The sequence below is a fragment of the Triturus cristatus genome, chromosome 3_1 (genome assembly GCF_964204655.1).
Source record: "Triturus cristatus chromosome 3_1, aTriCri1.1, whole genome shotgun sequence".
NCBI lineage: Eukaryota > Metazoa > Chordata > Amphibia > Caudata > Salamandridae > Triturus > Triturus cristatus.
Genome location: NC_140583.1, coordinates 1150970864 through 1150997617, shown reverse-complemented (window position 1 = coordinate 1150997617; position 26754 = coordinate 1150970864). Strand labels below are relative to the sequence as shown.

At 43.6% G+C, this 26754-nt stretch overlaps 1 protein-coding gene across 12 annotated transcripts in view; it reads left to right on the top strand.

The window, feature by feature from the left end:
- Positions 1-26754, top strand: part of BIN1 (bridging integrator 1) — a 555217-nt gene that overhangs the window by 393681 nt on the left and 134782 nt on the right. For 2 of the 12 annotated variants that reach the window (XM_085646002.1, XM_085646001.1), the window contains 3 exons: positions 13150-13263; positions 19143-19256; positions 24743-24862. The exons of 2 other annotated variants lie outside the window; for them this stretch is intronic. In XM_085646002.1, the coding sequence (XP_085502128.1) occupies positions 13150-13263; positions 19143-19256; positions 24743-24862 (348 nt within the window). Of the gene's footprint in view, positions 1-3091; positions 3203-5949; positions 5974-13149; positions 13264-18166; positions 18281-19142; positions 19257-24742; positions 24863-26754 lie in introns of all 12 variants that reach the window. 8 more of the 12 variants (XM_085645998.1, XM_085645999.1, XM_085646000.1 and 5 more) reach the window with 8 other exon arrangements.

Sequence of the window (26754 nt, the reverse complement as noted above, 5' to 3'; positions counted from 1 at the left end):
TGACTTATGGATGACATTTAATTGTAGCTAAAGCTTTATATGGAGACTAAAGATGCAATAGACACTTTAACCTTGTTAAAATACACAGATTTGAAGCAGACAATTTATACCTGCATAATGAAATGCTCTGTATAGACTGGTTATCTTTGATGTCAACATTTATTGTAAAGCGCTCTGATACCTTCGGGTCAAGCTATCGCTATATAAAACTCTCAAAATAAATAAGGAAATAACGTGGGAGCTTTACGGAACTGCATAGGAAAATGAGGCCCATTTGATTAATGAATTTGCCTACATTAAAATGGCATGATTAATAAACACATTTAATAAATGAATGATGGTCAGTTACTCAAAACAAACTCTTCACATTGATGTTTTCTGCTAGTCACATTCACTTTCTGCGTTAATTCTCCAAGTTACTATTCGGTGGCCTAAACACATCATTTTCATGTTATTACATTTCAAAATTCTAACACTTCACGTTAATACAACAAAGGATTATGTGCGGGTACGCTCTACACTTGTGATTATAATGCACCCCTACGAATAAACTTTGTTTTCTGCTATATCAACCATAACTACTTTGAAGATCTGGGTAGCTCACCATACTAACAAACCAAACCCTTGTCTGAGTTAAAAGGAGGATTACCAAAGACCCAGCAAAGCATTCCTCATACGAACCAACCTCCTGGCGTAAGGACAGCGTCCAAAGAGTTGAGTCCTCTGTTGTTTTGTTTAGGCTCAGAGTCCTTCAAGTCCTGAAGGACTGCCAGTTCAGCTCTTCTCTACAAATTACCCATTTACCTTTCTGTGCATAGACTACCCCTCAAAATGTTATTCCTGTCCGTAAACTCACTCCAAACCACTGGCTAGATTCTACCCAGTATTGACACCCTGACGAACTCTCTACACTTGCTTTTAATACTCGCTCCATAGTCTATGTACAAGAGAATCCCTCTTTGTGCATCTTCAACCAAAAACTCTCTCTATGCGTTAATGAATCTGAGAATAGCAGCCACTCTTCTTTCCCGCTGGGACTATGGCTTCTTATGGTTTTTTTATATCCCTAAATCCTTTACAGTTTCCTAGCTCATGAAAGATCATGTGTTCTTAAAACTATGCTCTGCATTTCTAAAAGTAAATTATGGTTTTACATGGGTCCTTCAGGATTTTGTAGAGTTTGTCATGAAAATCCAACAAAGACACTTGAATGGTTTCTAGCCAGAGGTGTGTGCTGGAACAGTAGCAAATATTGTTGTGCTGCCATCTGCAGAATCATTTGGGCTAGGAGTGTGGAACACTGGGCTGTCATGACATGCATGTGTCACAGTGCCCACTCCAAGATGGCCACCTGTGGGTCATTTACTAATGTCTATTTGGGTAAACACTGCATTTGGTAAGAGCATCTTGGTTTGCTATGTTACCCCAAGAATTGCCCCATTATGTTTGTTGTCACTCTGCAGGTGCTTAGGTGCTGTCAGAGTCCCTGTGCTGTTAAAGCTTCGTACTAAACGTTGGTTCTCTTCTTATAATGCCTCTTATTCACTCAAATGTGTTGCAGCAACTAAAGCTAATCCCGTTTTGCCTGGGAGGTGTAGATCATCACCTTTATGGGATCATTTTTGCCATTTTTATGGCTGATTTTGATAGCAGATGAGTTCATGAGATTTCATCAGAGCGTTCATCTTCACAAACATTTGAGTATATGAGTTGACGGTGTGGGATCCCTCAACACATCCGTAAGTAGCGACCTTAGACCTATGGCCAGGTGAGCCATTCCCCTATAAACTAAATTACCTAGGGCCTCCAAAAATAGCGCTGGTCCAGATCTCCACATAGAAGTTCTTAAAGTGCAGTCAGCGACTTCCCATTTCCCCCAAAAGTATATGTTATGCGCCCCAGGACTCCACCCATGAGTTTCATGTGAAGGGAGCACATGGTCGTGGAACCTGGGAGTGTGAGTTCTACCCAACATGGGGAATGATGATGAAATTGGAAATCCCACAGAGGATATGCCAAGGGGTATTCCATGTACGCTCCAATGCTGCCCCCTCGTGTCTTTTTGACGGGTTACCATGAAAGGAGGCTGATTGGTAAAATGTACATTTGTTGTAATATACGTTTAAAAATCGTATCTCGCAATTGTTTAGTTTTCTCTAGTTCGATACAAAATGTACTGAATTGTAGGGACCTTTTGTCACAATTCTTGAGTAAACACAGTGGACATTTTGGAGGAGAGATTAAAGTCTAAAATAGTTTGTTTTACATAGGATTATTTGATTACGTGCTAGCGCCTGAAATATGCTATCTTTATTGTTTGGCAAATATATGCATTTATTTTGAGTTTTTTATTCATATATTTGTGGATTTTCCTTATGGTTCTGTAATAATGTGTAACAATGTCTTTGTTCGACTGTTTTGGTGTGTGTCAGAAAAAGAGGGCTGTCGATAGCATTCATACCAATTGTTACCTTTGTAATGACGAAACTTGAGCCACTTTGTAGATATGGGCCAGTTTCTCAGCACGCCTATCACAGTTGTTGTTCCTATCATCACCCGTCTATTACCTTGACCTAGAATTACATTTATGAGCATAAGTCTCCCGTTTTTCTCCAAATTCATGTTGGCAACAAAGCATTTTGCTTTCTGTCTGTTTTTTTGTAGTTTATCCACTTCTAATGAAGTTTTGTGGGCTATAGTCCATTTCACGAAGCAGGGAGAAGGCGATATTTTTTGTGCAACAAATTGCAACGGTGTGAGCCTAGCAATCCAAGAAGGGGCTGACTTTGCCATACCAGACTTTCAGACGCTACGAGCTGTAGGGAGGACTCCCTGGTGATTTCCTGGCTCACCAGTGTGCCCATGAGCAGATGATTAGGGACTAAAATCAGTCAATTGATTGTGTGGATTGGGCCGAGGTACCACTGATCACATTGTATGCCTGACAGAAAATGTATAAAGGGATGGATGCTTATGTTTGCCTTACCATTGCCATGTTTTTCTCCCACATCCCTGCACCCAGATACAGCCAGCCCCGTGTATCCTACCTAGCTAATGCTCCCACTCTTTTTCCCCTTTCGCTGCTGCCAAGTTTGAGGCCCCTGGATCCCTCCAGGAGGAAGCCAGCTTGCTGGATCTGGATTTTGACCCTCTCAAACCAGATGCCAGCACCCCAGTGAAGGCTTCTGCGTCGGTCTCTCAGGTTTGTTGATCATGTTTATGGCTCGGTTTCATGGATCGGCGACCAGCTGGTTTTCGATGGGTTGGGGCAAATATTCCAGTTTGTTTCGACGTTGCAGCTTTGGTAATGCCTTCTGACCCATCAGGTTTATAAGGAACAGTGGTCCCATTCAAACAGAGTAAAGTAAAATACCGCAATTAGTCCAATGAAAAATTGGGTTTATGTATAAAGACAATGCAAAAATATTAGTCAATACAATTTAATAGTAAACAAAAGAATAGTGAAACCAATGATTGAGGTTTTTGCTGTGGCAGGGCAAAAGGGAAATCAGCCGATTTCCAGAACCCAGGTAAGTGATTAAAAAGGTGACTTTTTCGTGCAGGAAAATAAGTAGTAGCAAAAAGTCAGTAAAGCATTTCATACTCCAACATTTTAAATAATAAATATAAGGGAGTTTAGAAATGATTGTCGACAACGTTTCGATCCCTGTAGGAATAGTGGGATCTCTTCAGGACAGGTAGATGACAGGATTACCTCGTACTGACCCATCAGGAGCACAGAGGGTGCCTAGTATAAGGCTGAATGATGTTTTCGAAAGCTGTGTACTGGGACAAAGCATTCTTTAATGAACGAGACATGGTCCAGCTCTTGTGATATTGCACCCGGGGAGATTCACGTCTCCCTTCTCTGTCACTGCCGGTGTGGAAAGACAGTCTGCCTAAGCCTAAAGTCAGCCCTGCTTAGGAGCTTCCCCTTAATCTGCAGACTATTAGTCCAAGTGATACAAACGGAGTTGCCGCTTACGACCCGGAAAGTGCTTTGAACCTTGCAAGGTGTAGGAAAGTTCTAAACCAATAACAGTACATTACAACTGGTGCATCTCATAAAGCCGTTGTAGGATAAGAGATTGGGGTAATGGAACGAGGATGGGTGCAGCGCACTCTGAAGCACCCTACCTAGATCTGGGTGCTTTTTCCAGTTTGCGTCAAATTACCCAACGTAGGTCCAGGGTGATATTAGCATAGAATAATTTTACATGTAGTGTATGTATCTGGAAATAATTTACTACGTCCGTGGTTAGAGTGAAAATAGGTCACAACTTCGACCTTTCTGTGTTCCACTGGACACCCCCTTATCTAAAGCAATAAGAAACTTGTGTGATTTCTAATGATCATTGGCATAATGGGTGTTTATGCTTAGTTAAGTGCAAGTCAAGACAAAATAAGAGCTACTCATATGGCTTAGAAATGGTGAGACCTGTTTTTGAAAACATTTTTTTATTGTGAATCTCTTTGTAAAAGGTATTGGCCATTGGCGTTGGGCTTAGTGTTGGGTGTGGATTATGGACCCCTCTGTGCTTGTTTGCACTATTCTAGTTTCAATAATCCACCACAAACCCACTGCTTACTTTGAGCCGGTGGTTTCTGGTGCTCGCCACCGGCACTTAAGTACCAACACCAGCAATTATGACAGCTGCCTCATGGTAGCGCTGTCTGTGTAAAATTTAAAGATAAGCAAAACAACAGTTGTTTATTAATTCAATATACATTAAACCAACTAATACCTGCTCCCAAGCCATTCTTAGAGCTGTGCGGGACTCGAACAGTTTGAATCATCACACTTGTAGCAGTGTGACGGTTAGTAGTTGTGATGGTACTATAATTGGCAGCACTACCAGTGGCGATGGGTGGTGCAAGCTGCAGTGGCCTCCTGACGAGGGTCCTGGCACTAATTTCTTTTTTTACAAATTAAGCACAACACAAACCCCAAGTATGACTCAAATACTAGGAAACTACTAAGTTACTGTTAAATAGGGATTTATTGTTGGCTGTAGGCTGCAGAGCACCTGCAAAATCAGAGAAACAGGCATGGTTACAGGGGTGGTGGGAAGGCGAGTGTGTAGTGTAACTGACAGAACTATGGGAACATGCTCCCAGCCTGCCCTTTTTTCATCTCTTAACCTCCAGACCTTTGCACGAGTTATTCAGGTGTTCATGATAAATTGCGATTTCTGCTGGTAAACTAAAAGGGTGCTGTTATGTGCCCCCCCCCCCCTCCTTCGCGACGGGATGGTTCAGTTAAAATAGAAGGGTTGTTATATTTTTCCTGAGGTTGGGGTGCTTGTGTCGCTTTAGTATTGAGGGATGCTCAGAGCAGAACTACTCAAATGTATTGCCCTTTTAAAATCCTTGTGCATGCGGAGAAGCAAAATCCGTCATGGATCTGGTTTCCCCAGAATGCCAAGTGTTTTTAAAGAGGATGTTCAGTAAATGCCATATTTTAACATGGCCTTGAGCTGCACAAAATGTAGAATGGTCTGCAACAATTTCTGTTCTGCTATTTCCAACAATTTACTTTGGGAGACAAAACTAGCATTCTATCTCCGTGCATTAAATCGTCTCTAGATGCTACTTTGCATAAGCTTGGTCAGAATCAGATGACTGGATAGATTCTACCAATGTAGTTGCTGAGCATCCTCGGCAGCTAGACTTGCCGAGATCTGGAGAATGTTCTGACAGGTTGGTACCTCTGGGACGCATGATGGCTGTGGCAGTCCGTCAAGTGACAGACTTGGTTGGTGCTTGACTGGCTGTACTTCAGTCCTTGGTCCTTCAGAGCTCTATCCTGCTGTGAAATTCTGCGCATCTTGTTAAATGACGTTCGTCAAGTCAGGAAAAGGGTTTAAAATCTGCATTGTTTGGGATGCGCTTATGAACCAAATTGAAATCTGTTTTTCTTTTCTCACCCTTGTGCTTTCTCATGCTAAGTCCTTGCCGTGGGATTTATGGGAGGTAAGACCCTCAGCTGTTCCATATTAGTAAACTATGGCTGCTTTGCAAGTCTCGGGCATGTGTAGACTCTGATCTGTCTCTCCAACCTGGAATGTTCTTCTGCCATCATACTTCTTTATAGCACATTTTCATTTTCTAGGTTTTTATGAATTGTGTGAGACATGTATATGCATTTTCTTGGATCTCATACTGCAGCCCTATGAGCAATGTTTATCTCTTCCTACTGCCGCTGTATGCATTCCATCTCCTGATACAGTTTGCACTGCTTCCTCTTCATTGCCCTTCTCATCTTATGCTCTATGCCTGCTATGGCTCCGCACTGTGCAGTCCTTTACTTATTGTTGTGCCTTATGTGTTCTTCTCTCAACCCTTGCCTTATGTTTTTTTTACCTATGTATATACTTTGCTTGATTTCATTTGCTTTCCCATGAAAAGATAAATGTTCAGTACAGTACATGTTCTCTATCGTACAGTCAATTGTTTCATGTAACAAAATGCAAATTATAATCTGTCCTAAAGGAATAGAAATAAAAAAGAGCTTTCATTTTTTATCATGGTACGTGTAACTGAAGTAGCAAGTGGCTAAACTCGAAAGAAGGGGCTTTAGAAAGGTGGTACAAGTGAGAATGTCTGGTTTTCCCAATCACATGATCGTGGGGAATTTGGCAGAATATTTTTCACAGAACTGTAGGCAGAGTTGCCATGCCTGCCCTGCTGGTAATTAATTTCCATAGACCTGTGATCCATACAGTCGGAGACAAGTTTATCATGCCTCTAAGCTTCTAAACGATGTGACCGCTCTAGGCAGCAGATTTAAATTATTACCATGTTGATTCAAAATCGCAGTGGCTGTTTTTTGTCAATGTTAGTGGTTTAATACAATTGGTCAATTTAGGTCCTTTGCTGTGTATCGCTGCCTGAATTTGCAATATCCCTTGCCTGCAGCCTGAAAGAGCAATGACAACTTTTAGATTCCCCTTAAGGCGTGGGTGGAGCGCACTGGTAGGAGAATGAGCACAGCTTGATTGACAACTGAAAGCTTATCAGTCGTAAAAATGTTGGTTACATTGAAGACCCTAACTCCAAGCTAAAGTCGGATGACTTTATAACCTTGCAGCCCTTGATGGAATAACACCTACTTTTCCCCATGAATTAGTTTCCACATTTTGGTGCTTCTTTTAACATTTGATGAAGACTGGGGAAGAGCAGGAGAGTCCCGGAAGACTGATATAAAAAGTAGTCCGTTTTGTGCATTGGATGCATATTTCAAAAATATGCACGTGCAGCTTACTGTATAGTGTGCCGAATTGTGAGTTTTGAGATATTTCTGCATTTTAATTTGAGCTGCAAATTGGCCATTTTTTTAGAAAGTTGCCCAAATGTTCCCACAAACAAGAATCATGGATGTGTGAATAGAAACCTAGATTTGTGGATCATTATCGATCCTCCTAAACACTGGTTTAACCGTAATCTTTTCTTGATTATAGGAATTAAGTGCCACTCAAGATTGCCATTTACACAAACGCACTTTCTGTGCATTTTTGGCACTGGGATTTGCAAATTCTGATCTTCTACTCCCCACTTGATAGAAGAGTTAAACTCCTGAAATTGAGCCGGAATCTGAGGTGGATTTGGAGGATTGGTTCACATCTCCGTGCTGTTTAATCCTACTCTCACAACCGGCATGATGGCAATTGTGAAGTAACGAAATATTTCGTAACCATATCTTGTTACCTTGCACCTGTAGTTCTTTCAGAAAATGAATGAATGAATGAAACTTTTCTAAAGTGGGTCACTAATCCATTAGGGTGTTCTGGTGATGTTTGAGGATGAAGAAGGGTATAGAGAGAGAATCGCCCCATTCCACTGTCGAGGCTCAGTCTAAAAAAATATGTACTTTAAAATGTTCCTAAAAGTTAAATATTGTGAGCCTTGTGGGACCCCTGAAGGTAAAGATTTATAGTCGGAGTTTAAAAGAGGAGGAAAGATTGCCTTCTCTCTGTTGTTGAGAAAAGAATGGAACTAGTCAAGTGCACGGAACTCCAGCACCCTCCAACGTAGTAAGGCAGGATGTTGTGGGAGATCATATCAAAGGCACCCAGAAGGTTGAGAAATATCGAAGTGACTGAATTCCCAGAGTCCAGGCTTCGGTGGATTTAATTTAGAAGCTGAGATTAAAACTGATTCTGTTTTGTAATTTGATCAACATTTTAGTTGATGGATGTTGTCAAGTCTAAAAGTTGGGTGTGCATCAATATACGATTTCAGAATCAAAGAAGGGCCTAAGAAGGAGAGAAATCGGTCTGAAGTTGAAAAGCGGTGTAGGAGCTGCATTTGTTTTGTTAGGAAGTACAGTTGCATTTTTCCAAGTATGGGGAAAGTTTCTTGCAGTGAGAGGTTAAACTGGGTCCTAAGAGCAGTGATGATCGCATGAGAGAGAGAGAGAGAGAGATGTTTCACGTGTTTTGCAAAGGTCTTGCGGTGATCCAGCCTTTCTTTTTTTGTTCTACACATTTTTTAGGGTAGGGTTGAAGGGGCACTCCAGCGATTTATAATAAGAAAATGAATTATCAGTGGAGTTCTCAACAAAAGCATACCGTTTGTATTGGGACTTCCCCTTCAGAATATGTTCTCAAGTCTTGTACTATGATTTTATTACAAGAGATTTTAGACAAATCATCACACAAAGTCTTAGAATGCTGAAGTGTGATTTGGCAACAGTCGGGATTGCCTTGATTTTACAATGTTTCCTGCATGAGTGGCAAAGGTGTTCATGTGAATGAGATTGTCTTTCAATTGGTAATCATCTAGATTTGTCTGTAATTCTTTCTCCCATGTCTGCTTGAACAGGAACCCCTCTTTCTCCCCCACTCCCCATTGTGCTCTTGACTAGATCGTATATGTCTGACGTGGCGTGCCGCTCAACATCACAAGTCAACAAAAAATACTCAAAGGGTGCCTGATCTCGACATGCCCCAGGCCCCGTGTTTAATTTGGAGGTGCTGTGGACTGTGTCTTAGTTGTATATGTATATTTGAAGCGTTCAAATTTCAGCAAACTAAATTCCCCTTCAAACTGTTTAAATCTTTTTACTTATCCAACAGTGTTTTGCATCACTCCTCCAGCCTAGTGATGGAAAGTTGACAAAGCAGAACGATTTTAGGAGGGGCTGAACACCTCAATGATGACAAATAATGAACAAACCAGATGCCATAGAGCCCACCCCCAACAAGCTTGCTGTTCATGCCACATTACTTTGGGAACATTGTGGCTTCAGAGAATCATGTTCTGCCAGTGTTTAATCTTCAGTTTTCACTCCAAAATCTGGGTGGGATAAATCGTCAGATCAGAACTGTACCTTTTAATGAAGTACTCTGTCCAGCTTTTAATTCCTGAGTGAATACTCCCAAATTAAGTAATTCCTTGATCATTTTAAGCACAGGAGGCACTGATTATGAAAAATAGGACATCCCTAGTTTGCTGGTGGAACGTCAGTTGCATTGAGTGTTGGTTTCCTATGATTAAGATTTCAAATTATATCAGCAGATGATAAAGGCCAATACAGTTCAATTGTGCTGTGGGTTTAAGTGATTAAGGATGACTAGTAAGGGAGCAGGAGGTAATATTCTGTGTAAATCTGCAAATTTGTAAGAACCGAAATTAGAATATGGTAATACTAACGGCTCAGTTGGACGTAGCCAGATGGATTTTCTTTTATACATTTGAAAAAGGAAAGCATATTGTTGATCCTATTCTCTAGCTAGTTTAGCAAATGACATTAACAAGGAATTTTTTACATGATTGAAATCCAATTATTAGTTGAGTCTAACTTTTTTTTCACCTCATTGCATGTCTTAAATGTATCAAATGTGGTTATGTTATGTTAGCAGCCTCATAATTTACATACTGCTGTGGAGCTGTGTACCTAGCTATAGTTCAGCATTTTTCTATTCATTTCCCCACAGCTTATATACTCTTTCTTGTCCATATGTCATTGTGTACTCTTGTGAATTTTGAATGAAAACATGAATTCAATACCTGTTCTGTTGTGCTGCTTGCTCTTGGCCTCAATTGGTTTGCTTTTCTTTCCACCTTTCTCTGAACTTACTAACAAAGGGATTGGTGTTATTGCCTCTGGTCAGCACCCTCATCTGCATTCTCTTGACTTCTCCCAAATCTCTTTCCGCCTTCTACTGGAATTCTTTGTACCTCCAAAATGCTGATTTTTCTTCATTTCTGCTGCTGTTACTAAAATAGCACACATTTGCTTCCTATTGGAAGAATTTCAGAACCTCTGCTATGAATTTACTTTGCATTCACCCCTATCTATTCCACATAATTAAGAGATTGCTCAGACCATTTTTCAAAACTTTATTTTGGAAAAGGTTTTCTTCATAATAGATAGGATTGTTTTTATTTTATGTCCAGACTGGAGGCAAAGATTAACCTAGTTCAAAGCTTTCGCACAACCAAAGAGGCCACATCCACCATGGTTTCAAATATAAATGTGTGAAGATGGGCTCAGATGCTGCATTGAGCAAATGTTCCAATCGGGCCCGTCAGGCAAAGGCTTTGTACGCCGTAGATCCCCTAGCCGAGTAAGGGTCACATTTTTAAATGTCACTACCTGCTTTCTGCATAGTTCCTCTTACCCTTATGATAATTTTGGAACACTGCACTGGTAAAAAAGGGATTCCAGACTTGGAACTTGGACCTTACCCAAGACCACCGTTCATTTGATTGAGCCAGGACTTCTCTTTCACTTCCTCAACGGATACCATACTAACTAGACAAAAGCAATATCCTTTCATATTTTTATCTGCACAATAATTGTCTCAGATTTATTTCTTTGATTACTTTAATTCAACTGAATTAATTTGTAATCCTCTATGAAATAATAAGCAGAAAAAAACGGTCTCTATTTAAGCACTTGATTTTACTGCAAGAACAAGTTAGTAATTGTTCCTTACGTTGATGAAAGGAACATCTCTGCTGTAGTAAGTTTCGAGTCTGATTTTTCTGAGATAACTTCTTTAGTTGGGCGCAAGAACTCTTTGGAACTAAATTAATAATCTTCAGGTTTAGTAATCTGCTCTGTGACTCATTAGCAGTTCCAATGTCTATCTAATTGTTTCTTATTTCGTATTTGTTCAGTTCTTTAAGTTTTTCTTTCTCTTTGTACCTCATCTCTCATCTTGTCTTCTGGTGAAGTTTTAACCACTTCTACATTTAACCCTCTCTTTGTTTTTCTCTACTTGTATGACCCTTTTATTGATTTGCTTAGTTTTGCTAAATTTACTCTTCTACTTGCTTTTCTTTACTTTTTGTTTAACGTCTTTCTGTTTCTCCATACTACGTGTTACTTGTTGCACTAATTTCTTCTATTTTCTCATCTGCGGTGGGGAAACATGAACCCTTAAGTTCAGAGTTATCTGCTCCTTAGGCTGTTTTTTATTTATATTTCTTGGACTTCTGTGATTAATCTGCTTCTGTATTCTGAAAGTGTTGCTGCCTCCCTTGACAGCACAATTCATCTGTTCCTAACTCATGGACTAATACCTTGTGTAGGCTTCCTATGCTATCTCTTTTCTGCGTTTCAAGTGCAGGTGGCATGCTCTAGTTGTCAGCTGTCAGACTGAAGCCAACCCATTCCCTTTACCCGTCTCTGTTGACTCTTCACTTAGAACCTGCGTCAAAAAGATGGTTTTCCATCAGTAGCTGCCTGTGACCTACTTCTGGAAAGTCGGAGGCAATTAGGAAAGTGTTCCCTTTTTGCAGATCAAACGTGTTAATTGGGCCCCTTCTACTCCAGACTTACGGCTATGATTTATTTTACTGCAACAATTTCCATAAAATCAAAATAGCCTGAAAATAGATTGTATTGTAATTGCATTTATATAGCCATTGCTAGCCCTGATGAGGCATTGAAGTGAGTATAGAAAGCACGCATGTAGCATTCTTGTTCATCCGTCCACATTTACTACAGAGTACACGGTTACCACGGAACAAGAAAGCACCTTATTTAAACATGCATTGATGAATGCTTAGTAGCCAAATCTTTTTCTTGCTTATGTGGAAGGAAGATCGTACCCATCTCGCCCCAGTTAGAAGAGCCCTACGTCTTGTGCCTTATTCAACATCAGTAAATTTGCCATTCTGATGCTCTGGGCATTGGTTGTGGAGGGGGATCTGGTTTTGTTCTCGGAATACCATTCCTGGACACATGGTTGTGGAGACTTTATCAGTCCTGCTTCACACAGCCACGTAGCCTGCTCAACACTTGCTACTCCGCCTAACCACAACAGAAGCTATTTGAATATAAAGGGATTTTACAGGCCCCTCCATATTGATTTGTCTTAAACAATAGTATCTCTTGAGGATTCATAGGGGGTGGCTGTTCAAATCGAGGGGACGTTCAGCATGATTTTTTTCCTACCATTTAAGTGTAGTTGCACAATTTGAAACCCTGCATACCTTCTGTTACCAGGATTTTTACATCCCGTGTTGTCCAGGGATGGATTTCATAATCTTGCCACCCAAAACCTTCTGTTTTGCATAAAGCAACTTCTGGTGTATTCCACGAGGCTACAAACACGACGTAGTATCAATGTGGTACTTTAATGAGGCTTGCATTTTTGCATTTCGAACTTCTGTTATTTGCCGAGTGTGATGTCTTATTGTTCGCACCAGTTTTCTTGTTAGTGTTTTCGCCATTGCTTTCCTCATAGTGCGCATGTGCCTTTTCATATTGCACACAAGTACATTTGTTTATTCCCCCTTTACCATCCTCTGATTTTGGCTTTCTCTCTGCCATCTGTTTTTGTACTCCTCTGTGGAAGAGTGCGGCCAAGAGTACCTGCAGATGTATTGAAAATAAGGAACCCCAGATGCTGTTGTCTCAGGGATGGTTCATTCCCACTGTTTCTTTTGCTGAGTTTCTTATACTCTAATGGTCATCAGTAATGCCCTGAACAGAGTTGTCTGTGGGTTTGAATGCATTTTCCTAATTTAAGACGGCTACATCCTCCCATATGTATAGAACCTGGGTAGTCTGATTACATTCTCTAAACCAAGGACCTACACAACTGTAGGATCGGCCACATCCTCTTATGGAACTCTTGTTTCTTTTTATCTTCCCCATCCTCACCTTCTCCTCCCCTCAAATCCCTTGTCCAGCCTGAAAAAAGTGCCTCTTCGGACATGCAGTCTGTGGACCCTTTTGGTGGTGATGGCACCAGTGACTGCGCATTTAGTGCGTCGTGGCCCAGCCAGGTCACTGAGGATCCTCAAGTAAGTAATTTCACACTCAACAGCAATGGATTCATACACGTATGAGGCATGAATTCATGAGTGGGGAAATGTGCAATGCAAGAACTAGAGTACAGCCATGCCACCTAGTATACATTGCCATACAGAGTATTCAAAAGTGCCTGGCAAACGACTTTTCCTCCAATTTATGGCTTGCTATGGAGTATGGAAATACCTTTGAGCAGTTGTATGACTCAATACTGTACACATTAGTCTGCTTGTATCACGTAATAAATGGGTGTAATAGGAAAAGCACATTGTATTGTATAGATAGTGGCCCTTACACCATTCATGCTATATCCCTTGTGACAGAGAGGAGAATTGTATAATTTGTACTATTTTATATAATCCTATATAACTTTATTTCGATCACAAAGATCTTAAAAGCGCACAGCACAAGAAGGGTAAAATACAGACTATTAAAACATTTTCTTAATATGATTTAAAAGCCATAAATGCCATAAAATGGTTTAAAAGCAGGAAAGGTAAAACAGATAAAAAGTACGGTGCGTCATACAATACATTTGGAGCGCTTAATCCACAGTTCATACCAGTATCTGGAAAGGCCATAGACAAATACCCTGCGTGTGTCAGTGCACAAAATTCTCAGCACCTCAAGGTAATTGCCAGTGTCAACCAATCTGCATATCGGAATTATCCATTTTTTCCTCAAGCATGTATAGAATGGGCAGAAAAAAAATAAGTGCACAATGGATTCTGGGCTGTATATGCACGAGGAGCAAAGGTTATCTTTACGAGTATTGCAGCGCCACTTGATACAAAACAATTTTGTGGGTAGGGTCTTGTAACGGAACTGGATGAATAGTTTACGTGCCAGAGGGGGAACAGTTTCATCAATAGTGTCCTCGAAGCGAGAGACCGATTTAAAATTAAGGAATTCATGAGTCAGACAACCCTCAGAATATGCCAAGTCCTTTTCTGATGTTGCTTCCCAGAACATCACTTTAAGCTTAACCCTCGTTGTGAGGGCCAGACTTTCTGGATTTGACAAATGCATCCATACCAAGCCTCCCCAATAGATCCCTAAGAGAGCTGAACCAGGGGATCGAGGTTACCTGGGGGAGTTTCAAAAGGCCGGACAGAGCCTTACGATAAGATGTGAGCTCTTCCACGGACCACAGCCTGTGCCTAAACATAAGTAATTTGTAATTCAGCTTGTGGGCCAGTTGTCTATGGGCAAGTCCAAAAGGAGGGGGGTCAAAAGGGTACTAGAGGGTAGGTCTACCAAGGACCTAAGAAAGCGGTTTTCGATGCTAGACAGACCGTTTGTGTTGCCCGTGCCCCAAAGTTCTGCTCCATAAAGGACCCCCCCCTAAAACCTTGATGTTGTAGATTTCCAGAGCTGGTGCTGCTTGCCTGTACATCTTTTTCCTGTGTATTTTAATAATGTGAGCGGTCTGTTAGATTAGTTGCAATTTCACTTTCTCGATGTGGGCGGCCCAATGTGTTGTCGGGGTCAAGCGAATACCTAAATGATCAAAGACATCAACTTGCTCCAACTTACTACTACCAACAAACACAGTTATTTTAGAAGGTTTGGCTGTTCCTCTCGTGAAAATCAGGTATTTATTGTTCACCTCATTTAGCCCCAGGTCCTGCTCATCACAGAATTTTGTAAAATCATTCAACGGTTGTTGGAGACCCTGCGGGGATTTAGCAATTAGGAGGGTGTCGTCTGCGAAAAGAAGAGCAGGAGCTCCTCTTATGCCAATTTAAGGGGCATCACACTCATCTCTATCTAAAAAGTCAACCACCCCATTAATAAAAAGAGTGAATAATGTGGGAGCTAACACACATCCCTGTCTCACTCCACGTTGGACTGGGAAAGTTTCCGTAACTTGATTGTTTTCACCCCACCTCACTTGTGCTGTGTTCGATGAGTGTAATCTAATTAAAACATCTAAAAGATTTTCCGGTAGGCCCATCTCTTTTAAGACTCTCCAAAGGCTTGCTCGGGGGACAAGGTCGAACGCGGAGCATAAGTCGACAAAGGCAACGTAAAGATTCCCTCCCTCAACAGCTACTTCCTTCCAATAAATACAGAGGAGACGAAAAGCCTGATCCAGAGTACTAGTTATGGTGCGGAAGCCCGCTTGATAATCACTCAAAACTCTGGACTCTAGTATCCAATCCTGAATCCTATCTAAAATTTGTTTGCAAAAAGTTTTCTGAAGAGAGTCAATGAGAGTTATGGGCCTATAGCTAGCCGGCTTGGCTCTATCCCCCTTTTTGCAAATGGGGACTATTTCTTCTATATCCCAAAAAGGGGGAATGGCAGCACCAGACAGAATTGAGTTGGTAAGCAAATTTATATAAGAGAGTTGTGTCCTCTCTGTATAAATCACTAGGAATTGAAACAGGGCGGAAGGCATGGGCTGGGACACACGAGCAAATTGCTGCTTGCGTTTTCTCTATAGAAAAAAAACAGAGCATCACTCTCTCCACCAGGTGCCTTCCTCCACCACTCACTAACTTACTCTGTTACCATGTTGCCGGATTCATAAAGGGGACCATAGTGCGCTACCCAGTCATCGGGCTGGACTGTGAATTCCAGGGCTGTCTTGTTCCCCTTAAGCCAGTACGCTGCATTACCCCAGAAGGTCTTGGAATCTTTGGATGTCAACGACCTCTGTAGGGAGGACCACAAGGAGCCCTCCCACTTCTTTTTAACTGTCTCCATTGCCTGCCTATACTTGGCTCTACATACTGCCAACTCAGGGCATGCTTTCAGCTTTACTGCCCGCACAGGCGCCCCCCTTCGCAATCCTGCAGACCTGGTTATGCCAGGCAGCCTGGGAATCCGACCTCAGATGGGTGCTGTTTCCTACCTTTTTTAATCTTTGCGCGGTTGACTTAGAATGTCCCTAATATCCTTGTATAGTAAGTTTGATAATGGCCCTAAGGGCCCTAAGTTATTGATTGTAGTCATCAGGTCCTCGTGCTGGAGTCCTCTTTGCCTTCTCCTTTCACCCAAATTGCATGTAAAAAGTCCTGCGAAGGCAGATCTGGGCGACACTAAATCTGGTCTAGCTGGGGGTCTATATCTTATAGAAATGAGGGAATTCACAAGGGGAATCTTGCGGGAATCCATCGACCATAACCCAGTAACCATATTCTCATCAAAGAAACTGATTTCGATTGTATCCCATGGTGACCTTGGAAGGGACAGTCTTTCTACAGACTTAATATCATCTCTAATAATTGAATAGCAGTGTCGGTGGACCTGATCCAATGAATGACATTGTTTTTAAGTGAGTCCTGGTCTTCGTGTCCGACTGCGGAGAGCTTGGGAACCTCTGTGAGGTAGACCACAGATTGATTACCCAGTTCACTGGATCTAGTGTAAACACCATCCCTCACAACCCCCTTTCTCATCAACCCCTGTGGCCTAAATTGGGTGTGTGCCCTTCATCCAGTGTGACCTCGCCTCGATCTATGATCCTATGCCTACCCCTACCTTGGCCAAAGCCATGGCCTTGCAAATTTCCTTGCGTTAAATTAAATGTATCACTGGTACAGTGATCTCTAGTACGGTGGTGGAGTGGGTGTGAGAGCCTGATTGTGACAGCATTGTGTGAAAGTCTGACGTTACCCAGGCTATGGAGTCCCGAGTACCTATCTTCAACTCCCTTTGTGACCTTAGACAGGAGGGCTGTTGTGTTCTCTAGTGGGGCCACCTTCCCACAATGTACCCTCTCTGTTAGACTGGCAACCTACACTCTAAGTGCGACAACCTCATCTCTTAGTGACTCTATTAGTATTTTCAATGCCTACATCCCACTTTCAGAAATGTTACAAATTTCCTCAAGATCGACTATCCCATCCGTAGCTTCCTCATTTGCAAGAACATCAAATCTGTTATTTCACTCAATTTGTGTGACCAACGCTGTAACATAAGAGTCCCTTAACTCATTACAGGGTATGGGGCTGGGCGGACCGAGCTCCAAGTCAGGGGTCCTATTAACCAGACCCTTACTCCGTCATTTAGTGTGTTTTTTAAACATCTGTGGGCAGTCTAAACGCCCAGTACCAGCTGCTGTGGAGGGAGAGTTAGATCAAGACGACTTGCGGCAACAGCCAAGGGGGGTGGCCCCACCTCTGACTGGCACGCCTGCGCCAACGGAGCCTGGAGAAGCCTTTGAGCGCCTCCTGGCACAAATGGAGGTCGTGGACAGCACCTGGTGCAATATCAGGTGGGGGCAGTAGGCCCCAGGTAAAGTGGCAAGTGCTTCTGCAAGCGCGGAAGGGCTCCCGTGCATCAGGAGCCCCGAGCAGCCTTTGAGCACCTCCTGGCACAAACGGAGGTTGTAGGCGGCACCTCCCGGGATGTCAGGTGGGTGCTGTAGTCCCCAGGTAAAGTGCCAAGTGCCTCTGCGAGTGATGAAGGGCTTTTGGCCATTTCTTTCCTCATAATGTGCATGTGCCTTTTCATGTTGTGCACAAGTACATTTGTTTATTCCCCCTTTACCATCCTCTGATTTTGCCTTTGTCACTACTATCTGTTTTTCTACACCTTAGTGGAAGAGTGCGCCCAAGAGTACCTGCAGATGTTTTGAAAATAAGGAACCCCAGATGCTATTGTCTCAGGGCTGGTTAATTCCCACTGTTTCTTCTGCTGAATTTCGTATCCTACTCTAATGGTCATCAGTAATGCCCTGAACAGAGTTGTCAGTGGGTTTGAATGCATTTTCCTAATTTAAGACGGCTACATCCTCCCATATGTATGGAACCTGGGTAGTCTGATTACATTCTCTAAACCAAGGACCTACACAACTGTAGGATCGGCCACATCCTCTTATGGAACTCTTGTTTCTGTTTATCTTCCCCATCCTCACCTTCCCCTCCCCTCAAATCCCTTGTCCAGCCTGAAAAAAGTGCCTCTTCGGACATGCAGTCTGTGGACCTTTTTGGTGGTGATGGCACCAGTGACTGCGCATTTAGTGCGTCGTGGCCCAGCCAGGTCACTGAGGATCCTCAAGTAAGTAATTTCACACTCGACAGCAATGGATTCATACACGTATGAGGCATGAATTCATGAGTGGGAAATGTGCTGTGCAAGAACTAGAGTACAGCCATGCCACCTAGTATACATTGCATACAGAGTATTCAAATGTGCCTGGCAAACGACTTTTCCTCCAATTTATGGCTTGCTATGGAGTATGGAAATACCTTTAAGCAGTTGTATGACTCAATACTGTACACATTAGTCTGCTTGTATCCCGTAATAAATGGGTGTAACAGGAAAAGTACATTGTATTGTATAGATAGTGACCCTTACACCATTCATGCTATATCCCTTGTGACAGAGAGGAGAATTGTATAATGTGTACTATTTTAAATATTCAGAATGTTACTAGTATCCTTCCTCATGGTTGGTGAATTTTCTGTTGTGGGCAGCAACAGCTGTTTTTCCCCTGTAGTCCTTTGCTATCTTCCAATTTTCTTAAATCAGTAAATCACACGGCCGTAAACAGTCCTAAGGTTGTAATGAACATGCACAGTATCTCAGAATGCTGTTGTCCCAGAATGTTTCTGGTACCACCTTTTCCAGCTCCTCTTCTCATTACTGCCGCTGCTGATCGTGGCCAGTTATTTGAGGAACACTGCCCCAGATGGACCCTATCTAACATTACGTATTTCCAGCTCAATGTTGTGTCAGGAAATGCCTTTCTTTTACGTGCCAAAACCTGAGAGATCTGAATGTATTGTCATGAGAGCAGGTCTATACATGCGTGTTTGACTACATTCTCTCCTTGCTTCTGTCTGTCTCCTCTTTCCTACACACCTTTTTCTTCTCCCTTTCCCATCCTCCCATGTTGCTTCCAATACCACCACCACAGCCTGACACGAGTGACTCTTTCATCATGCAGTCTGTGGATCCTTTCGGTGGAAATAGTACTAGTGATTGCGCATTTACTGTGGAGTGGCCCAGCCAGGTCCCTGTGGCTGCTCAAGTAAGTGATTTCGAACTTGCCTTAAAATCTTACAGTTTATGCAGGTATGAGGCACCTTTGCTTTTAGAAGGGAGAACTACAATCGGTATGCATTTATCCCACCCTGAAAATGTTAGACAAAGAGCAGTCACCAATGGCTGAATCTCTTTTTACATCACACATTTGTTGCCTGCTAGATACATTGCCTATAGCAATTTTGTGATTAATTATCGACTTTGTTTGCTACAATCTGTTTCATTTAAATGTTACTTCCTTTACCTTTGTGCAATAATGGCTGTTCATTACCCTTCCTGTAGTTATGAACCTGGGAAGCATGCAGGGGCGCAAAACAAGGTGTGGGTAATTACCCACTGTTTTTGCTATGCAGGCAAAGGAAGAAGAGTATTCGCACTACCTCACTCTCCCTCACTAAAAATAGGAGCACTGCGGGGGAATGAGCAGTTTCTCACCTTAATGTTTGATTGAAAAGTCTCCATTCTCCCACAGCACATCCTCAGCCTTTTCTGTAGCAACTGCTGGCTTATATACCAATGTCTTGGCTCATCCCCTTTGTTAGAAATTGGGGTCTGCAGTTGGCAGTGGTATACACCCTGTCCAAGTAAAGACCCCTATTTCTAGTGCGGATAAGGGCATTACACCCCCCAGATAATCCAAACTGCTCGAGAAATGTGTCCACAAGCAGCTCTGCAACCATATAGAGAAATTTCAACTACTTGACCTCTATCTATCCGGTTTCAGAGCAGGGCATAGTACTGAAACTGCTCTAACTCACATTGTGGATGATGCCCTAAAATCCCTTGGTCAAAATGTCCCTTGTCTTCTGATCCTTCTGGACCGGTCTTCTGCATTCGATACCATCAAGCATGATAGCTTGATTAATCTTCTTCAACTTAGGATGAGTCGCTCGGGACCGGTCCTAACCACACACAAAGGATTAAGCTCAACCAGTCCCTTGCATCCAGTACCCCGGTCAGGATTGGAGTTCCACAAGGAACCGCACTCTCGGCCACGCTCTTCAACCTTTTTATGGAACCGCTCAGTGTCATTTTGAACCATTCTCACATTCATTACCACATGTACACGGACAACACGCAACTTTACCTGAAGATCTCCTCTCTGGAGGACATTAAAACTTTAAATGAGGCTCTCTCTCAAACTCAACAATGGTTAGCCCACAACCATCTTTTGTTGAATACCCTAAAAACTGAATTCCTTCTGATTGCCCCACACAACCACTCTGCACCTACCCTGGAATGGCTAAAACAACTCACAACCCTTAACTGCACCCCTTACGTGGTTAATTCCGCTAAATCGCTAGGCATTACCTTGGACAACTACGTTAGTATGCAAGCTCACATCAGTGCCACTATTAGGGGTGCCAAGTTTAATCTGAACACCCTTAAGAAAATCAAGCCTTACCTTTTGCCAGAAGACTTGCAGCCTGCAGTACAATCCCTGGTGATCTCACAACTTGCATATGGTTTGGTGACCCTTGCGGGGCTTCCCAAAGGGAGCCTGGCCTCTCTCAGAGCCATGCTCAATACATCGGCCAGGCTCATCACAGGCTCCAAAAAACACGATCCCATCACACCTGACCTTGTGCAGCCTAACTGGCTGTCTATTGAAGCCAGGATTCGTTTTAAAACAGCTTGCCTCACGCATAAAGCCCTGCATTACAACACTCTTGCCTATCTGGCGAACAAACGTGTTCTTTCTTGCTCCGGTCGGAACTTAAGAAGTACATCCACACTACTCTTGAAACCTCCTAAATTCAAAAAGAAAATTTCGTACAAACTTGCTTTCTCCGGCCTTGCGCCTAGAATTTGGCACTCTTCCTACAGAGATTAGAGCCAATCCTTTCAATACCTCTTTCGAGAAACAGGCCAAATGGCTTTTCTTGAGTAAACATTAACTGCATCATCCTTTACTTTTTTTCAAGTCCCCTTGCTGACAGATATGACATTTATCCCAACGTATCTTTCTCTATTTATTTTTGATTTGTTGGTAAATTGTTATTTTACACTAGGGCCCTGCCGGAACTATACTAGAAGAATACTTCTTGGGCCGATTACAGATTTATCATTTATTTTACTATGTTGTGACGAGCCACTCTGATTGTTTTGCTGAATGTTACAGGAAATATATTGCACTATATAAGAAACTGAATTAGCGCAGCCCACTACCTGGTACCTGATCTTGATTGTTTACTCCTTGTTGTTTTACAGTATTGACCTCCTTTGTACTGAGTTTATCCATGCTTTTGCCTCTGTGTACAGCGCTCTAATACCCGCAAGGGTCATGTTCGCGCTTTATAAAACTTTTCAAATAAATAAAATAACCACTTCTCACCCCCTTGGTAGCTTGGCATGAGCAGTCCGGTCTAGCACAGAGGCAATCATTTGCACATAACACACACAGTGACACAGTGAAAGCACTACAAAAGGACAACACAGCCGTTTAGAAAAATAAAGTATCTTTATCTAAACCAAACAGGACCAAACGACAAAAATACAACATACACAACTCAATATATAAACTTTTAAAAAGGTTTCAAGCATTTCTGTCCATATGAAATCTTTGGATGCGTGATTTATACACAAAGTGCCTCAAATGCATCAAAATCCACAAGGCAAAACAGTCACAGGAGAGGGAAGCATCGGAAAACACAATGATGCGTCAGTTCCTGAGTCCTTGGAGAGGCGATGCAACAGTTCTGCTCTACGCAGGAGAAGTGATGCGTCGAATCTGGACCATAGGGAGAGGTGAGGTGTCAATTCCAAGATGGTTCTGGTCTGCGGGAGCTGGGGTGGGGTGCCGCACAGGCGCGATGTGTTGAAATCCGGTAGATGCAGCATTCGACAAACAGGCCCTGCTCCGATTTTTTTCATTCGTGGTCGCACGATGCGTCGTTTTTTGTAGCCGCACAGCAGGACCTGCGTCTGAGTCTGTGTGGGGGTTTTGGACTTCCGAGACTGGTGTGTTGGACTCTGCATGCAGCAGTTATTTTGCCCGCTGATGGGCACTGCATGGGTTTCTTTGGCCGCCCCGGGGCTGTGCGTCGGGAATTTCTCCCACACTGCAGTGATGTATTGGAAAATTCAGCCACAAGAAGATCGAAGTGTTGATTTTGTAGGTATCTTCAGTTCTTGATAGTTCTTTTCAGCAAAAAGAACCTCCAAGGGCCCAGAACTGGATTTGGCACTGCAAGGCAGGTCCGAACTTCCAGCAGTGGAGTTCAAGGAAGCTGCAGGTGAACTTGAAGTCTTTGTGTTCCTGAGACTTCCTTACAGGAAGCAAGCTGTACATCAAGCCCTTCGAGAATCTTCTTAAGCAGGATACCACAGCAAAAGTCCAGTCATTTCCACTGCCCACAGACAGAAGCAGCAACTGCAAGCCAACCCAACTAAGCAACACACAGTAAAGAGGAAGTACTCCTCCTGGCAGCTCTTCGGCTCTTCTTCTTGACAGGTTCCTCTTAATCCAAAGGTAATCTAAAGTTATGGGATTTTAGGTCTAATACTTATTTCCCTTTTTCCCCTCTGAATTCTTTGTTCCGAAAGTCTCTTTTGCTCAGTAAAACCAGTCCAGTCCTCTTTGGTCCAGCCACTACGGGGGGGAGGGCAGGCTGGAGACAGCATTGTGCAGGGCAGCCACAGCCTATTCAGGTGCTAGCAACAACTCCTCCCACCACTATATCTCAGGAGGGCTCATTAGCATATGCAGGGCACATCTCCGCTCCCTTTGTGAGAGTGTCTGGAGTGAATTCACAAACAGCCCCTATCAGTCTAAAACCAGACGGTTAACCCATAAGCGGGCAGAAGCACACAGGACCATTAAACAAGAAAACGTCTGCTTTCAAAAAGTGGCATTTTCAGACACTGAAAAACTGCCTTTACTAAGAGCTGTGTTATTAAATTCTGTGTCCAGAGAGCCCAAACTCCAAATCTCTAGCTCTTCCCAATTGAAAGTTACACTTGTAAAATGTTACAATGCAGCTTTAATGATAGCCTAAGGGAGAGCTAGTCTTTTGAAGTAGTGAAAAACGAAATACACAGTATTTTACTATCAGGACATGTAAAACACACAATTACATGTCCTACCTTTCACATACACTGAACCCTGCCCATGGGGTAACCTTGGGCCTACCTTAGGGGTGCCTTACATGTAAGAAAAAGGAAGGTTTAGGCCTGGCAAGTTGGTGCACTTGCCAGGTCGAAATGGCAGCTAAAAACTGTGTGCTCAGACACTGCAGTGGCAGGTTTGAGACACATTTGAACGGCTACTTGTGCAGGTGGCACAATCAGTGATGCAGGCCCACTAGTAGCATTTGATCTACAGGCCCTGGGCACCCATTGTGCACTTTACTAGGGACTTACTAGTAAATCAAATATGCCAATCATGGACAAACCAATCAGAATTACAATTTACTCAAGGAGCATTTGCACTGTGGTTAGCAGTGACACAGTGCCCAGAGCACCTATACCAGCAAAACAAACTCCAGCACAGACAAAAATGCAGGAGGTAGAGGCAAAAGGTCAGAGGAAACAAAGCCAAGGATGCCAGGTCTAACACCCTTGCTTTTGGTGAAGGGAAGCTCAACAAAAAGTAGAAAAGGTTTGTTTTACTTTTTTTTTTACTTTTCTTTGGCTGATTGAGCTTTCTTTGACTAAAATCAAGGGGTTAAACCCAGACAGTCTTATGTGAACTGGCAGCAGCTAAAGGAGCACTGTGGGAGTGTGCAGCTATTTTCCTCACTCAGATATTCAGGAGAGAGGATGTTAATGCTCCCACAACACGCCCTGCTTCCCCCCTAGCAATCAGGAGGGATGTTTGCTGCTGGGTTCCAGCAGAATGTTCCCTTTGAGGGCCTGTAATGTTAAACATAACCAGCAACTGGAGCAATCTGATTGACTGACCAGTAACCAAAGTTGTACTACAGGTGCTAATGTTTGTTACAGAATTCTCTGGATTTCAGGAACAATAGTCTGTTGTATCTCTCACTCTTCCAGACCTAGCTGCCAGAGTACATATGATGGGCACCAATTGTATCTCCTTATTTTTGCCATTTATGCTTTTTGTTCCTTGTGTCAGTTTTCATTTAATTTGATCTACTAGGATATCTTGGTCTCCTTTTGCATCTCCATTCGCTAGAATAAAAAAATGTAATGTTTGTTCAGCAGGGAGTTGCTAGTGCTCCTCAGCTCCTCGTATTGGTTTTCTGTTTGTTATCAAATTTTTATTACTAAGAGACTTGGTTGAAGCTGACATGTTTCAAAGTTCTTTTACTGTTCCAGAATAGTGCCATGATTCGACTAATTCCACTGTGTGCCAATAACATGGCAAATATGAATGTGTATTGTTGGCCACAGGTCTGCGTACATGCATGTTTGGCCACGTCCTCTCATGGTGCTCTTTGTTTTATCTCCTCTCCACTGCTTGCTTTCTCTCCTGCCCTACCTATATCACTGCCCACTTCAACCTTGCAGCCTAAAGAGAGCGCCTCCTCTGACATGCAGTCTGTGGATCCTGTCTGTGGCGATAACACTAGTGATTGCTCTTTTTCTGTGAAGTGGCCCAGCCAGGTCACGGAGGCTGAGCTGATCCAAGTAAGTGATTTCCCACTTATTACTGTTACAGAACCTAGCATCTGCTACTTGCAGGCATACTTCCCTCCTACTGGAGTGCTACAATGCAGTACAGTATATGCTTCATGTACAGTATTCTGTGAGAAGCACATTGCTCACATGGCAGTCACAAGTGACAGAAACACGATTGTATAGCACAGTTAGAAGTACTAATTAGAAAAACAAGTTACTTACGTTAGGTAACAGACTTTCTGGTGGATACTCTGCCTTAACTGCAGATTTCTCAGCGCCCTCCCACCTCTTTATTCGGTGGTATGTACTCTTTGATCTTAAAATATCCCAATCTAAGAATCTTCACACTGGTTTGTGCTGATAGGCTCCGCATCCGAGGGCACGGAAGAGTTCATGAAAGAAACACACGTGAGTGGTGCTCATATGTGGCTTAGTTTGTGAGTCCCGGAGCGGAATGGTGTTGATGCAGTCACACAGCACCACCCTCTGGCACGCAGGAGCACTGGTTTGAATTTTCCAGATCTAGTCTGGTGCCTAGGGATATTCAGAAGGTGAGCAATCTGCAGTTGGAGTATTTACCAGAAAGCACATTACCGGGGGGAAGTAACTTGTTGAAATAAAGGTGAATGACTGTAGTGTCCGTGCCTGGACACATTCTAGTGTTCTAGTCCTATGTCATACACTGTACACCCACCCACCACCGACGTCACTGGGTCAGGTGACGCGGTTAATAAAAGGGCCGAGCGCACGTGCTCGTGGCCATTCCCACTACCCTATTTATGTGTCTGGTGTCGGTCCTTTCACCCAGCATGAGGGCCTAGTGCCCAACATTACACTGGCGACGAGGGGGCTGTGCCCCAGCGTGCAGCAGCCCAGCTATACGAAAAGGAGGAGAGATCCGGCGTGAAAGCCCCCCCAGCAGGCAAGAACAGCGCCTGATCGCCTGCCGGCCTGTGCAGCGCCCCAGGCGTGGTGACGGTGACCGGTAGCCCACCCCGCACCGATGCGACGATGACCCGCGTGCCGTGAGGAGTGCCTCGGGGTGAAGACGAGGAGGTCGGGTGCCCACCCTGACCCCGGTGGTGCCTGCCGCTGACTGCACCCCTTTGACGACCTTTCGCCCGACGCGCCGCGGCGCCCACCCGCATGGCCGCGTTGAAGCGCCCCGTGTGGTGAGGAGGTCGCAGCGGGAGTCCACCCCGCACCGCTGCGACGACCTGCGGGCGTGCAAGCCGCCCAAGAGTGAAGGCAAGGAAGTCGGGTGCCCACCCCCACCCGACCCCATCGCGCTGGCCACCGTGACCCCGGTGGGGGATCGCCCCAGACGAAGAGCGGACCGATCGAAGCCCACCCGCATCGGCCGCGACCCGGCAAGTGGCGGCGACCACGCGGAGCCCACCCGCGTGGAGGAAGGTGAGGAGCTGCGCGAGGGTGAAAGAAGAGTGAAGCCAGCGGGTGCCCACCCCGCATCGGCGGTCGGCCCGCAGTGAGGCCACGCCGTCCACAAGAAGCAGCTCTGACCCCGCATAGCCTGGAGAGAGCGAAGTCAGCTGCGAGGAAGCGCTGTATGCCCGACTGGCTGGAGGGCGTGTGGAGAGCCCACGGAGGGGGGAAGTGTCGAGCGGGAGGTCCTATAACTCGTTTAGATTACCTTTAACACAGGTGTAGCCCTCTGCAGCTAGCACAGACGCTATCATAAAATGAATGCATTTGGCATTGTGATGGTTAATACCTGGAATTTTGCTCTTCACGGTGTTCTCTTGAGTCTTCTTGTTAAACATTCTTGGCTGCTAGCATCAGAAAGTTGATAAAATGGACATTCTAGTTTGGAAAGAGTGGCGCCTCTTTTTCTTTGGAGAAATACAGTCAACAGAATAAATCACTAAGTAAGAAAAAAAAGA